Consider the following 15176-nt stretch of genomic DNA (forward strand, 5'->3'; position numbering starts at 1 on the left):
TAATGAAATATCACAATGCCCTCTTCAAAACTAACGTTTTATAACATTAATGCTTAAGTATTAGATTGTAACATTTTACAATATATTAAACATAATAGTACAAAATACGATTAAATGATTGATAAATAAATATAGATACATTGGGGGTACCAATATTCAAAATATTTTCTGCTTGGGAAGCCAGATTATAAAAGTTTGGAAACAAGTATTCTCATATTCAGCTGTACTGGATATCCAAAAAAGTTTTCAGAAAAAAGTCTTCATGCCTACAAAAAAAGGTAGGCAGAAGATTCCATGTGCATTTGAAAAGAACATGTATTCTGTTGATTTAGGGTGGAATGCTCTGAATATATCTGCTAAATCTATCTGGTTCAGTGTGTCATTCAAAGCCACTGTTTCTTTGTTGATTTTGTTAAGATGTTCTGTTCACTGATGTAAGTAGGGTGGTAAAGTCTCCTAACACTGTTGTATTATTACTGATTAGTTCTTTTATATTTGTTATTTTTTATATATTGGGATGCTTCCATGTGGGGGTGTATATTTATAATTGTTATATGTTGTTGTACGATGTTATTACATAGTATCCTTGTCTTTCGTTACAATCTTTGTTTTAAAGTCTAGTTTGTCCAATATAAATATTGCTATCTTATTATCTTTGTTTACTGACATCCATTGGCATGACAAATATTTCTCCATCCCCTACTTTCAATCTGCAGGCATCTTTTCTTCAGAAATGACTCTCCTGTAGGCAGCCATATAGATCAGTCTTGTTTTTTTAATCTACTCTGTCACACTATGCCTTTTGACTAGAGCATTTAGTCCATTTACATTCAAAATAATTATTGAAGTTTTTCTCTGATCCTTTCTTGTCTTTCTCTCATGGTTTGCTGGCTTTCTTTGGCGATAAATTTCTTTTATTCTTTGCATCTCTATTACTGGTTTTTGAATTTGTGGTTACCATTAATTTTGTATATAATATCTTCTATATATATGATCGCTTAAATTTAAACCCATTCTTTTTTCCTCTTCCTCCTACATTTTAGGTATATGGTGTCATTTTACATCCTCTTATTTTGTGAATCTCTTGAGTGGTATACTTATTTTTACTGCTTTTGTATTTCCTACTTTTCATTCCTTTCTTTATGGTCTTTCTTTTCCACTCAAAGAGTCCCCTTTAATACTTCTAGTAGGGCTGATTAAGTGGTCATGAACTCCTTTACTTTCTGTATGAGAAACTCTTTGTCTCTCTTTGTATTCTGAATGATAGTTTTACTGGGTGGAGTATTCTTGGCTGCAGATCTTTCACTTTCAGAACCTGAAATATTTCATGTCTCTCCCTTCTGGACTACAATATTTCTGCTGAAAAATTTGATTGTAGGTAAACTCATGAAGCTTCCCTTGTATGTATCTTTTTTCTCTTGCTGCTTTAAAATAAATTGTCACTAATTTTTGCCACCTTAATTACTATTTCCCTTGGTGTGGACCTCCTTGAGTTGACTTTGTTGGGGGATCTCTGTGCCTTCTGGATGTGCATTATCTGTGCCCTTCCCCGGATTAGGTAAATCTGCAGCTATTATTTCTTCAAATAAATTTTCTGCTCCCTTTTCTCTCTCTTCTTATTCTGGGATCCCTGTAATGGGAATATTACACTTTTCAAGGTGTCTCTTTAAGGGGAGGGTCTCAGCTTCCAGCACCCTCTGAGCTCTCCCAGAACGAAGCCTACTGATTCCAAAATTCCAAACTTTATGTCCTGTTTGTTATAAGAACCCACAAAATCAGCCCTTCTCACTTTCAAAGCCAAACGTTATAGAGATTCAGCCTTCCCATGTAGACTCCGCAGTGTGATACTGTTTCTTGCCCTTTTCCACCCTTGCAGCTCCCTACTGCCCTGCAATGGCCATGGTTTGGCTTCCCACTGTATCTCCACCCTCCCTACCCTCTTTCATGTGGCCTCTTCTCTACCGTTAGCTGTAGAGTTTGTTCTGCCAGTCTTCCGGTAGTTTTCTGGGTTATTTACACTGATACGAATGTTACCTATTTGTATCTGTGGCACAAGGTAAACTTAGGATCCTCCTACTCTGCCATCTTCCCAGCTTCCCATATGATATTTTTTCATTCATATTTACTCAACTGCTCTATACTATGTGATTACTTTCTGGTCAAGGACTTGAAATAGACTTTGCAAAAAACAGTTTTACACCAGTAGGAAAGAGTAGAGAAAGAATACTAATTATATTTATTCCCGTTATTCATTTATTCAAAATATTTGCGGAGCAACAGGAACTCAGCAATAAACAGGCTGACAATTTGTATATACTGAGTGAAAAGTGAAGAATTAAAGATGAATTTGATATATTCAGAATGAAATAATAGTGACACAAAGGAGAAGAATGTGAATGCTGAAAAGAAAGACAGAAAAATTAGAAGGAGATCTGGGTTAGAAATAAACTTAACATTTTTTTAACATTTTGAGATACAACAGTTGTACAACCCATTCAAAAAGTTCTGTGGACAGAAATATGAAGCTAAAACAAAAGGGAAGGCTTAAAATATTGATTCGAGAGTCTTAGTAATAACGTCATAAAAAATAAATGATCTTGCCAAACAAGAATAGATTTAAGAAGACAAAAGGCATAACTTCAGAGATTATCCACAGTTATGATGAAAAACACAGCCAAAGAAAAGAACAACTCAAAAGATAAATCAAATAGTTTAAGTAATAGCACAATAGAGGGGAAAGGAGAAAAGTTTTAAGTATGAAGTGATCTAAACTATTTGAATCTCCAAATAGATGGAGAGGAGAAAGTGAAAGCCAAGGATTAAACAGAAGGCATTCATTAGCAAAATTCAAGATGGCAAGTTCAATGAGGATTGCAAAAGTCCTTATAAAAACAAACAAAACAAAACAAAAACTTCCAAGGCCCGTGTTTGTAACTGAAATAGCACCAAATAAAAACAATTAATTTCCAAAAGAACAACTGAAAACCATCATAACTAATATTTTAAAAGAACAAGTATTTCACTTAGAATATATTTCTATTTCTTGGTTTTCTACAAGGTAGACATAATGGTTAAGTTTTTATTTACAACAAACTAGCATTCAGTGCCTTACCAACTTCAACAACTTTGATAAGCATTTTTAGTAAGTTAGGACTGCTCTGCTGAATAACTTCTACCACTAAGCTATTCCTTATTACACAGAAGCCATCACTTCTCAGTACAGGCAGAACAGAAGGCTAACTGGGTCACTAACTCTCATACAATATAACAGTCCGGTTATATTCAAGTTCCCTAGAAGACAGTAAAGTTGTGACAAGTCTGCAAAGTGATCAGGTAGATACTCTGTCTTCCTGTTCTTGGCCAACTCCTCTAAATATGTGCCAAGTATTGATGAGCTTTAAAGTAGCAGGCTATAAATTCAAGGCACTTTCAGATTCAGACAATGGCAAAGTTGAAAAGATTGGAAAGCTAAGGCAAGTTTTCCTCCTGCCTACCTGACATAACAGGTCATAACAAAGAGATGCAGGGACCTGGAAAAAGTTGAAGACATACTGGAATTAGGAGGATGTAGCAAGTAGTAATTTTGGTGTCTATAGACAGTAAGTAATGATACTAACTTCTCTCTTCATCTTTCATTTCAAGAATGAGGAGGTTATCATCCTTATTTCAGTAATTATTCTTATAATCAGTAATTTCTATTGTTCTCTCACATAATTCTTTTAAAAAATTTTTTTAATGTTTTATTTATTTTTGAGAGAGAGAGACAGCATGAGCAGGGGAGAGTCAGAGAGAGAGGGAGACACAGAATCTGAAGCAGGCTCCAGGGTCTGAGCTAGCTGTCAGCACGGAGCCCAATGCGGGGCTCGAACCCACAAATCGTGAGATCATGACCTGAGCAGAAGTCAGATACTTAGCCGACTGAATCACCCAGGCGCCCCGTTCTCTCACATAATTCTTTTAACAAGTGACAAAAAACATGGGTGATGCAAATGTTGGTTCCATTAATGTTTGTACCATTAAAAATTATACTATACTAGGGGTGCCTGGCTAGCTCACTCATTAGAGCATGCAACTCTTAATCTCAGGGTCATGAGTTCAAGCCCATGGTTGGATATGGAGCCTAATTAATTAAACACACACACACACACACACACAGCTATTTAAAAAAATATCTTAGAGAAAAATATGAAAAATTTCAGTCCTGGAAAATTTCTTTTCAAGAAAAATCAATTCACAGAGGACTCTTCCTATGAGATATCAAAATGGATTTTACAGGGCACCTGGGTGGCTAATAGGTTAAGTGTCCAACATAAACTTAGGTCATGACTCACAGTTTGTAGGTTCAAGCCCCGCATCAGGCTCTCTGAAGTCAGTGCAGAGCCCGGATCTCCCTCACTCTCTGCCCCTCCCTCAAGGTTCTTGTGCGCTCTTGCTCTCTCTCTCTCTCAAAAATAAACATTTAAGAGGGTTGAGGGGCCAACATGGCAGAGAAGTACGGGGATCTGAAGTTCCCTAGTCTCTAAAACAAAGCAATGTTGATGCTAAAGGACTCTGAACTCCGAAAGTCCAGGAGGCAAAAAGACAATCTCTTCCTGGGACCCACCAGGAAAACCTGACAGAACATGACTACTTCAACGATCAAATCAAAGCACACCTAGTGAAGGATTAAAAACATCACTGCAAGTAGGGAGATAAAGTAACCAGAGTCACAACAATAGGCAGCAAGTAACGCTCTCCAAAAAACACTTCTTGAAGGGTAGGGCCTAGGATAGCGTATGACCCTTCTTTAATATAGTAGTGCTCGCAGGTACAGGACACATAATAAGCTTTTAAAATACATAAGGGACAGAAAACTAGACAAAAATAACAAAACAGAAGAATTCTCCTCAAAAGAAATTCCAGGAAGAAATGACAGCTAAAGAATTGATCAAAACAGATATAAACAATATAATTGAACAAAAATTTAGAATAATAGTCATAAGATTAATCGCTGGACTTGAAAAAAGCATAGAAAACAACAGAATCTATTGCTGCAGAGATCAAGGAACTAAAATATAGTCATGATGAATTTAAAAATATGGTAAATGAGGGGCAAAATGAACTAGAGGCAGTGACAGCAAGAATTGAAGAGGCAGAGGGAAGAATAGGTGAAATAGAATATAAAATTATGGAAAAAGATGAAGCTGACAAAAAGAGAGGTGAAAAAATTTTGGATAATGAGCAGAGAATTAGAGAACTAACTGATTTGATAAAACGGAACAATATCCATATCATAAGAGTTCCAGAAGAAGAAGAAAAGGGCAGAAGGTGTGCTTGAACAAATCATAGCTGAGAACTTCACCAATCTCGGGAAGGAAAGAGACATTGAAACTCAGGAGGCACAGAGAACTCCTTTCAGATGTAACTTGAATCAATTTCCTGCATGACATATCATAGTTAAGCTATGATACAAAGATACATAGATAAAGAGAGAATTCTGAAAGCAGCTAGGTATAAACGGACCTTAACCTACAAGGGTAGTAGGTAAGGGTAGTAGCAGACCTATCTACTGAAACTTGGCAGGACAGAAAGGAGTGACAGGAAATTTTCAATGTGATGAATAAGAAAAATATGAGGACAAGAAACCTTTATCCAGCAAGGCTGTCATTCAGAATAAAAGGAGATAAAAGTTTTCCCAGACAAACAAAAGCTGAAGGAGTTCATCACCACTAAACCAGCCCTAACGGGGAATCTGTGAGTGTTGCAAAGACCACAGAGGAACAGAGACATCACTACAAGCATAAAACCTACAGATAACAGGATAACTCTAAGTCCTCATCTTTCAATAGTAACACTGAATATAAACAAACTAAATGTTCCAATCAAAAGACATAGGGTATCAGAATGGATTAAAAAAAAAAAAAGACCTATCTATATGCTGTCTACAAGAGACCCATTTTAGACCTGAGGACATTCAGATTCAAAGTGAGGGGATGGAGAACCATCTATCATGCTACTGGATGTATACTTGTAACAGACAAACTAGATTTTAAACTAAAGACTGTAACAAGAGAAGAAGGGCATTATATAATAATTACAGGGTCTATCCACCAAGAAGAGCTAACAATTATAAATGTTTATGCACCAAACCTGATAGCACCCAAATATATAAAACAACTAAAACCAAACATAAGCAATCTTATTGGTAAGAATGTGGTAATTGCAGGGGACTTTAACACTCCAGTTACAGCAATGGACAGATCATCTAGACAGAAAATCAATAAAGTGACAATGGCTCTGAATGAGACACTGCACCATATGGACTTGACAGGTATATTTAGAACTTTTCATCCTAAAGCAGCAGAATATATTTTCTTCTCAAGTGTACATGGAACATTCTCCAAGAAAGATCACATACTGGGTCACAAAGCAGCCCTCAATAAATACAAAATAACTGAGATCATACTATACACACTCAGATTAAATGCTGTAACTTTGAAATCTACCACAGGAAAAAGTTTGGAAAAACTCCAAATTCATGGAGGTGAAAGAATATCCTACTAAAGAATGAATGGGTCAACCAAGCAATTAAGAAGAAATTAAACAATATATGAAACAAATGGAAATGATAACCCAACAGTCCAAAACCTTTGGGATGCAGCAAAGGCAGTCCTAAGAGAAAAATACATTGCAATTCAGGCCTAGCACAAAAAACAAGAAGAATCCCAAATACAAAATCTAACAGCACACCTAAAGAAACTAGAAGCAGAACAACAAAGAATCCTAAACCCAGCAGAAGAGAAATAATATAGATAATAGCAGAAATAAACAATATAGAATACAAAAAAAAGTAAAACAGATCAATGAAACTAAGAGCTGGTTTTTTGAAAAAATAAACATAACTGATAAACCCCTAGCCAGACTTTTCAGAAACAAAAGAGACAGGACCCAAATAGATGAAATCACAAATGAAAATGGATTTATTACAACAAATCCCTCAGAAACACAAGCAATTATGAGAGAATACTATGAAAAACTATATGCCAACAAACTGGACAACCTGGAAGAAATGGACAAATTTCTAGACACCCACACACTACCAAAACTCAAACGGTAAGAAATAGAAAATTTGAACAGACCCATAACTAATGAAGAAATGGAATCAGTTATCAAAAATCTCCCAACAAATAAGAGTCCTGGATCAGATGGCTTCCCTGGGGAATTCTACCAGACATTTAAAGCAGAGTTAATACCTATCCTTCTCAAGCTGTTCCAAAAAAACAAAACAAAACAAAACAAAAAACAGAAATGGAAGGAAAACTTCTGGACTCATTCTATGAAGCCAGCATTATCTTGATTCCTAAACCAGAGAGAGACTCCACAAAAAAAGGGGAACTACCGGCCATCAATCCCTGATGGACATGGATGCAAAAATTCTCAACAAGATACTAGCAAATCAACTAGCAAATCAAGATACTTCAACAGCATATAAAAAGAATTATCCACCATGATCAAGTGGGATTCATTCCTGGGATGCAGGGCTGGGTCAATAATCGTAAATCAATCAATGTGATACAACACATTAATAAAAGAAAGGATAAGAATCACATAATTCTGTCAATAGATGCAGAAAAATCATGTGACAAAAAAACAACATCCTTTCTTAATAAAAACCCTCAAGAAAGTCGGGATAGAAGAAACATGACTAAGTATCATAAAAACCATGTATGAAAAGCCAATAGCTAACCTCAACCTCACTGGGGAAAACAGAGAGCTTTCCGCCTGAGATTAGGAACACGACGGGAATGTCCACTCTCACCACTGTTGTTTAACATAGTGTTGGAAGTCCTAGCATCAGCAATCAGACAGCAAAATGAAATAAAAGGTATCAAAGCTGGCAATGAAGAAGTCAAACCTTCACTTTTTACAGACGACAGGATATGTACAAGGACAACCTGAAAGACTTCACCAAAAGACTCCCAGAAATGATAAATGAATTCAGCAAAGTCTCAGGGTGCAAAATCAATGTACAGAAATCAGTTACATTTTTATAAACCAACAATGATGCAACAGAAAGAGAAATAAAGAAACTGATCCCAATTACAATTGCACCAAGAACCATAAAATATCTAGGAATAAACCTAAACAAAGATGTAAAAGATTTGTATGCTGAAAACTATAGAAAGCTTATGAAGGAAACTGAAGAAGACACAAAAACATTCCATGCTCATGGATTGGAAGAATAAATATTGCTAAAATGTCAATACTACCCAAAGCAATCTACACATTCAATGCAATCCCAATAAAAATTACACTGACATTCTTCTCAAAGCTAGAACAAACAATCCTAAAATTTCTGTGGAACCACAAAAGACCCCAAGTAGCCCAAGTAATATTATACAGAGCTCCCCACTTCTCCACCATCTTGCCTCCTCCTCTCTTAGCCAAAGTAACACTGAAGAAGAAAACCAAGGTGGGAGGCATCACAATCCCAGACTTTAGCCTCTTCTACAAAGCTGTAATCATCAAGACAGTATGGTACTGGCACAAAAACAGATACACAGACCAATGGAATAGAATAGAGAACCCAGAATTGGACCCACAAATGTATGGCCAAGTAATCTTTGACAAAGCAGGAAAGAGTACCCAGTGGAAAAAAGACAGTCCCTTTAGCAAATGGTGCTGGGAGAACTGGACAGCAACATGCAGAAGAATGAAACTAGACCACTTTCTTATAACCATACACAAAAATAAACTCAAAATGGATGAAAGACCTAAATGTGAAATAGGAAGCCATCAAAACCTTACAGGAGAAAGCAGGCCAACAACCTTTTTGACCATAGCCACAGCGATTTCTTTCTTGACGTCTCCAAAGGCCAGAGAATAAAAAGCAAAAATGAACCATTGGGACCTCATCAAGATAAAAAGCTTCTGGACTGCAAAGGAAACAATGAACAAAACTAAAAGGCAACCAACGGAATGGGAAAAGATATTTGCAAATGACATGTTAGATAAAGGGTTGGTATCCAAAATCTATAAAGAACTTACCAAACTCAAAAACAATCCAGTGAAGAAATGGGCAGAAGACATGAACACATGCTTTTCCAAAGAAGACATCCAGATGGCCAACAGACAACATGGAAAGATGCTCAATGTCACTCATCATCAGGGAAATACAAGTCAAAGCCACACTGAAATACCGCCTCACATTGAACATAGTGGCTAAAATGAACAAATCAGGAGACTACAGATGCTAGCAAGGATGTGGAGAAATGGGAACCCTCTTGCACCGTTGGTGGGAATGCAAACTGGTACAGCTGCTCTGGAAAACAGTGTGGAGGTTCCTCAAAAAATTAAAAATAGAACTACCTATGACCCAGCAATAGCACTACTATGAATTTATCCAAGGGATACAGGAGTGCTGATTCATAGAAGCACGTGTACCCCAATGTTTACAGCAGCGCTTTCAACAATACCCAAATCATGGAAATAGTCTAAATGTCCATCAACTGATGAATAAAGAAGATGTGGTTTATATATATAATAGAATACTACTTGGCAACGAGAAAGAATGAAATCATGCCATTTGCAGCAACATGGATGGAACTGGAAGGCATTATGCTGAGTGAAATAGTCAGAGAAGGACAGATACCATATGTTTTCACTCATATGTGGAACAGGAGAAATTTAATAGAAGACAATGGGGGAAGGGAAGGGGAAAAAATAATTTCAATCAGAGAGGGAGGAGGCAAACCATGAGACTTAAATACAGAGAACAAACTGAGGGTGGATGGGGAAGGAGAGGGGAAAATGGGTGATGAGTATTGAGGGGGGCACTTGTTGGGATGAGCACTGGGTGTTGTGTATAAACGATGAACCACAGCTAATCACCCCAAAAATCAAGAGCACACTGTACATATTGTATATTAGCTAATTTGACAATAAATTATATTTTATAAATCTATATAAATATATAATTTTGAGAACAGAGTTGTCTAAATCTTAGTCCTAGTGCTATCATAAATATACACATAAAACGAATTGTTATATATCACCTATATAAACTTATACATAATAAAATTATATTTATAAGTTGATACTTTATACATGCAATGGTCTTATATACATCACAAAAGTAAAAGTAAATAGAGATTTTAAAATAATTTTTTAAAAAACCAAGAATATACGAAGTTGTAATATTTTTATTCCTTCACCCCAATCATCCTGCTGGGGTGAAAACTATACTCTGAAGACCACACTGTAGTCATAATCACCTGCAGTTCTCAGAAACACTACATGTCATACCTTGCATTCACTATATGTAAGTTTTCTACAATGCCCCCCTGAAGCCCTCCAAAAAAAAATCCAGCAGCAATCTTCAACTCCTTCAATAATTACTCAAGTATAAATGTTTTTATGTTATCTTTTACCTAATCTCTTTCCCCCTTCTCATTTCCTCCTCTCACTTGCCATCCCCACACTTATTCCCATTCAGATTTAGGTCTCCCTCTTAAATTCCCCTTGTACCTATTTGTATGTTCATTATAGAATCATTATCTGTTTAACTTTCTGTTTCTCTACCCAACTATAAACCACTTAAGGGCACAGGATTTATCTTTTGATCTCAGGGAGTTGAATGTCTACCTTTGGCAGATACTTATTTGCACAATTAAATAATCTAGACTAATACTCTGATAGTACAAATGACTAGACTGAGATTCAAATTAAACACTGTGTCCATAGTCCAGGGTACTAAAGCTATTGGTACTAAATGATACTGTGGCATTTTCTTAATGTACCTTATTTCTTGTTCCCTAAAAGCTCAGCAATATATGGAGCAGCTATAAAGTTCTCTTTACAGTAATCTAAAAATGAAAATGGAGCAGCTATAAAGTTCTCTTTACAGTAATCTAAAAATGAAAATTCAGTACTTTACAAATATATATTAAACAAAAGAAAACTTAATATCTAAGAGATATTTTTTATTACTAAATTACCACATACCATGTATTTTCAAATAAGGTATCTGAGTCAACTGCCAAAAATCATACTCATGTGCCCAGTCCACAGAATGCTGTTATGGGAACCTATACCAGTTAATTTATACCAGTTGTAATCCACACTTTTCTCAAAGTATGCCCACTCACAGTATTTATTAATAACACAGATTTTAGGCTATTAAAGAAATGAATTCCTAGTATCTGCAAATGTGGTCTGGAAAACTTCTTATTTACAAAACGTTTACCTACATCAAATACAATAAAATGAAGGACTCAAAACCTTATCTGTCTGAGACCATCGTATTAGTTTTTTCTACTAAAATGCAAGAATTTTATCTCTTGAACTAATAATGTTAGAAGTACATTATTATGTTTATAACAATAGAATGTTTTAAGTTTAATTTTCTTTAATGTTAATTTCTGAGAGAGAGAGAGAGGGAGAGAGAGACAGAGTGCGAGCAGGGGAGGGGCAGAGAGAGAGGGAGACACAGAACCCGATGCAGGCTCCAGGCTCCAAGCTGTCAGCACAAAGTCCAATGTGGGGCTGGAACTCACGAACTACGAGATCATAACCTTGGCGAAAGTCAGGCGCTTAACCAATGAGCCACCCAAATGCCCCTTAAATTTAATTTCTAAGTATGGATGCTATTAGACCATATGAGAATACACCATTCTGAGAATCTGCCACCAGGAATCATTGTAAGTATTCAGAAATTAACATTATGTACAACAGTCTCCTGCTCTTTTGTAGGACTCAAAAGATATTTATTATACACACAATACTTTTGAAAGTACCTGTAATTCATCCAAACCAATATGCTACTTCTTAGTACTTTCATACAATCTCATTCTAAAGCCCTGTTTCCTCATCTGTAAAATTGGATGCTTGGACTAGATGAATGCTATAGTGTTTTCCAAGTCTAAAATCTTGTGACATCAACTTGGGGTATATTTTATCACTTAAACATAGTGATATGTGAATGGACTGTTTTTTTTTATGTGAATCATATCTATAATGAATCTGTGGAGGCAACAGTAACAAACACACAAGTATAATATCATTAATAAAGTATTAAAAGTAAACCTGTGAATAATCATTACCAAATGATTGTATTTTATGAAAGGATTCAAGGAGGAATTCCTTAAATAAAGGTCCTCTAATGAGTCAAGCACTAGGTTAACTACTGTTTTCAGTGAAAGAAGTCACTGATAGCCTTGAAAACATCATATGGGAAGTCAATGATATATTACATTATTTTTAAATTACCATTATAAATACAGAACCAGGGATCCCTGGGTGGCTCAATCAGTTAAGAGTTAAACTCTTGATTTAGGCTCAGGTCATGATCCCAAGGCAATGGTATAGAGCCTAAAGTCAGGCACTGCACTAAGTGTGGAGCCTGCTTAGATTCTCTCTTTTCCTCTCTCTCAAAAATTAATTAATTAAAATAAAATAAATAAAAATAAAATAAAATAAATCAAGGACCAAAAATCTACAACTTCTCAGAAGCTATTCCATAAAAGCACTAGTATAAGACCCAATTAGATACGAGGAAAATACTCATTTATTCAGCGACTATTGCTAATATTGTAATGGTTAAAACTTACATCAGACTAACTACGGAACTGACACTGTTGTGCTCACTTTGGCAGCACATATACTAAAATTGGAACCGACACTGTTGACTTTATATTTATTAATTCATTTAATCCAACAGCAACCCCATGAGATACTATTATTATCTGAAGCCAAAACGGTAGTGACTTGTTCAAGTTCACTAAGCTAGTAAAGAATCAAATTACTATTTCACTTCAACTACCATTTCCAACATTCAATTATTTTTCTATTCATGAAGAATTTCCACTTGAGAAATCTGGTGCACATCAAATATAGGTTTATAAATATGTTTATCTTAGTATCTCTTGTGTTACATTATTTCTTCTAAGGAACAATAACTGACTCTGGCTATTTGAGTGGATGATACCAAGAGCACAGTGCCATCTGAAATGACTATGATTTCTGGTAGAATAAACACAAATGTCTAAACGTTTTAAAAATTTTGTGTTGACGCATCCACTATTATCGTTAAAATTCAGTCTGCTCATGCGAAGCTAAGAGAACAGATCAGAAATACGACAGAGTAATCAATCATTTAAAAACAATCCTTAAATTTCCGACGTCGGCATGGGTTGTGAAAAGATACACTTTTTAAACAGTTTGAAACGTCCATCTTTCTACATGAGACAAACACATTTTTCCAACGATATTTCATCCTAAATCCTTTTTCTAATGTCAAGGTAAAATTGTCTAAAAGTTGCGGGTCCATCTTCCACCTCACTAAAACTCTCCCTCTAACCTACCCCGTAATTCCTCCTATAGTCAATATTTTACTTTACATCTACAAACTTTACGTGTTCTTCTGCGCTCAGAACTCGACTCCCTTTCAGCTTTCCATTTGGGTAGTGCGTAGATTCAGCCCACACCCACCACACCTCTGCAGCCCCCACTCAGGGCTGCTCCTCCTCCCGAGGTTCTGCAACACCAACTCTACACGTATCAACTACGCCCCCTTACCCAACCCATCTTCGGACACGTGCGAGGATGTTTGTGTCACTCCATCAGTCCCACTGGGGACAGGACTCACTTACCGAGAAAGAAGCGCCAACTTTTGCTCCAGCATCATCTCCAGCTTTTGGCCCTGTTTGGAGATCCAATGGTCCACTCCATGCAGGCGGTAGCATGTCTCCAGCATCAACCTGAAGTCAGCCACGAACTCGGTGATGCCCCGATACTGGCCGCTGGCGAACTTCTCCTCCATCTTCAGCAGACACACGCCCTGCCCGAGCTGCTGCGGGAGGGCGCGACCGCCCCGGCTCCCGCTGCGCTGCCCCTCGGCCACCTCATCCTCCCCGATGGCAACGCCCCCCAAGGGCTGCAGGAAGGGGGCAGTGAGGCCCCGGTGCTTCTCCTGCAAGAACTCGCCCAGAATGCGGTAGCCCTGCTGCAGCTCGTAGGTCAGCTCCTGCTCCTTGCAGCCACCGCCCACGACCACCATCGCTTCTTCCTCTTCCTCTTCGTCGTCCTCATCCTCCCGCAAGGGGGCACTGCTCCCTTGAGTCGGCCCTGAGGCCGGGACCGCCACTGCCATCTCCTCATAATCCTCTTCCTTGGCCGCTGGTGGCGGCCGCTCCTCCTCCCCGGCAGGCTCCATCTCCCCCGGCGTCTCGGGCACGCTCATGGCCCCGGAAGAACCACGCTGGGGCGTGTGAAGAGGCCGCTCGAGGCGCCGGGGAACGCGTGAGCGCGGGCCGCTTCCTCAGGGCTCAGCCTTGCCCCGCAGCCCCATCCACATCGGGCTTTGCTCTCAGCCGCCCGCTCCCCTCGCTACCCGCTGGGGTCTTCAGCTTGTAGCCGGCGGGGCGGGGTTACATGTCGCGCGGGGGAGGGGGGAGAGAAGAGGAGAGCCTAGATGCCCTCCTCTCCCCTCCCCCCGGCGGCGGCCCGCGCCAGGCCCTCCTTTGCCTTACCCCTTCGCGCCCCGCCCGCCCGCTTGCTCCTCACCAGCCAGGCCAGGCCTGGCTACCGCGGCCTCGGCGCCCCACCCCCTCCGGGCCGGCCGTAGCGGGGTTGGGAGGGGACGAAGAGGAAGTGAGGATTCTTCTCTAGCCGCCCCAAAGGGGGCTGCAGCACTGGGCTGCGGTGGCTGGGGCTCCTCCTCCTCTCCCTTACACCCGCTCCCGCCCCTCTCTACCTGCGGGGTACCCGGGCAGGAGGAGGCGGCGCGCGGAATGGGCCCGGCGACAACTGTCAGTTAGAAGTCCCGCTGGGCCGGGGGCGGGGGAAGGAAGGGGAGGGGCGGGGAAGAAGGGGGAGGGCACTCAAGAAACCCCCAGGATCTGGAAAAAGGCAAAGAAAGGGACACCGTCGCCATCCACGGTGCGCATGCGTTATAGAACAGCCCCGCCCACCCCATCGCTTCTCGCCCAGCTACGCAAAAGCACCGACTTAGGTTGAGCGAATGACCCCAAGGCATACCGGTTGCGCAGACCAATGATGTCATCAGCATGTAGAGTACTGTTAAGGGGCGGAGTGGAGAGCAAAGCAAGGCGCCTGCGCAGCAGTCCTCGCCACTGCCGGAGAGGTCCAAGGGCTTTTAAAGCTAGTCCAAGAAGTTCTTTCTTTTGTCCCTCAAAGCC

The 15176-nt window shown here is 39.1% G+C and overlaps 1 protein-coding gene across 2 annotated transcripts in view; it reads right to left on the minus strand.

Annotated features, from left to right (window-relative positions):
- The window catches only part of KIAA2026 (KIAA2026 ortholog), a 106414-nt gene extending 91952 nt beyond the window's left edge, over window positions 1-14462 (minus strand). For both annotated transcript variants that reach the window (XM_039217121.1, XM_039217120.1), the window contains exon 1: window positions 13629-14462. In XM_039217121.1, the coding sequence (XP_039073052.1) occupies window positions 13629-14218 (590 nt within the window). In that variant the 5' untranslated portion in view covers window positions 14219-14462. The remainder of the gene's footprint in view (window positions 1-13628) is intronic.
- Between the last annotated feature and the right edge of the window lie 714 nt (window positions 14463-15176).

This window comes from Hyaena hyaena, unplaced genomic scaffold (assembly GCF_003009895.1).
Source record: "Hyaena hyaena isolate Hyena2069 unplaced genomic scaffold, ASM300989v1 scaffold_675, whole genome shotgun sequence".
NCBI lineage: Eukaryota > Metazoa > Chordata > Mammalia > Carnivora > Hyaenidae > Hyaena > Hyaena hyaena.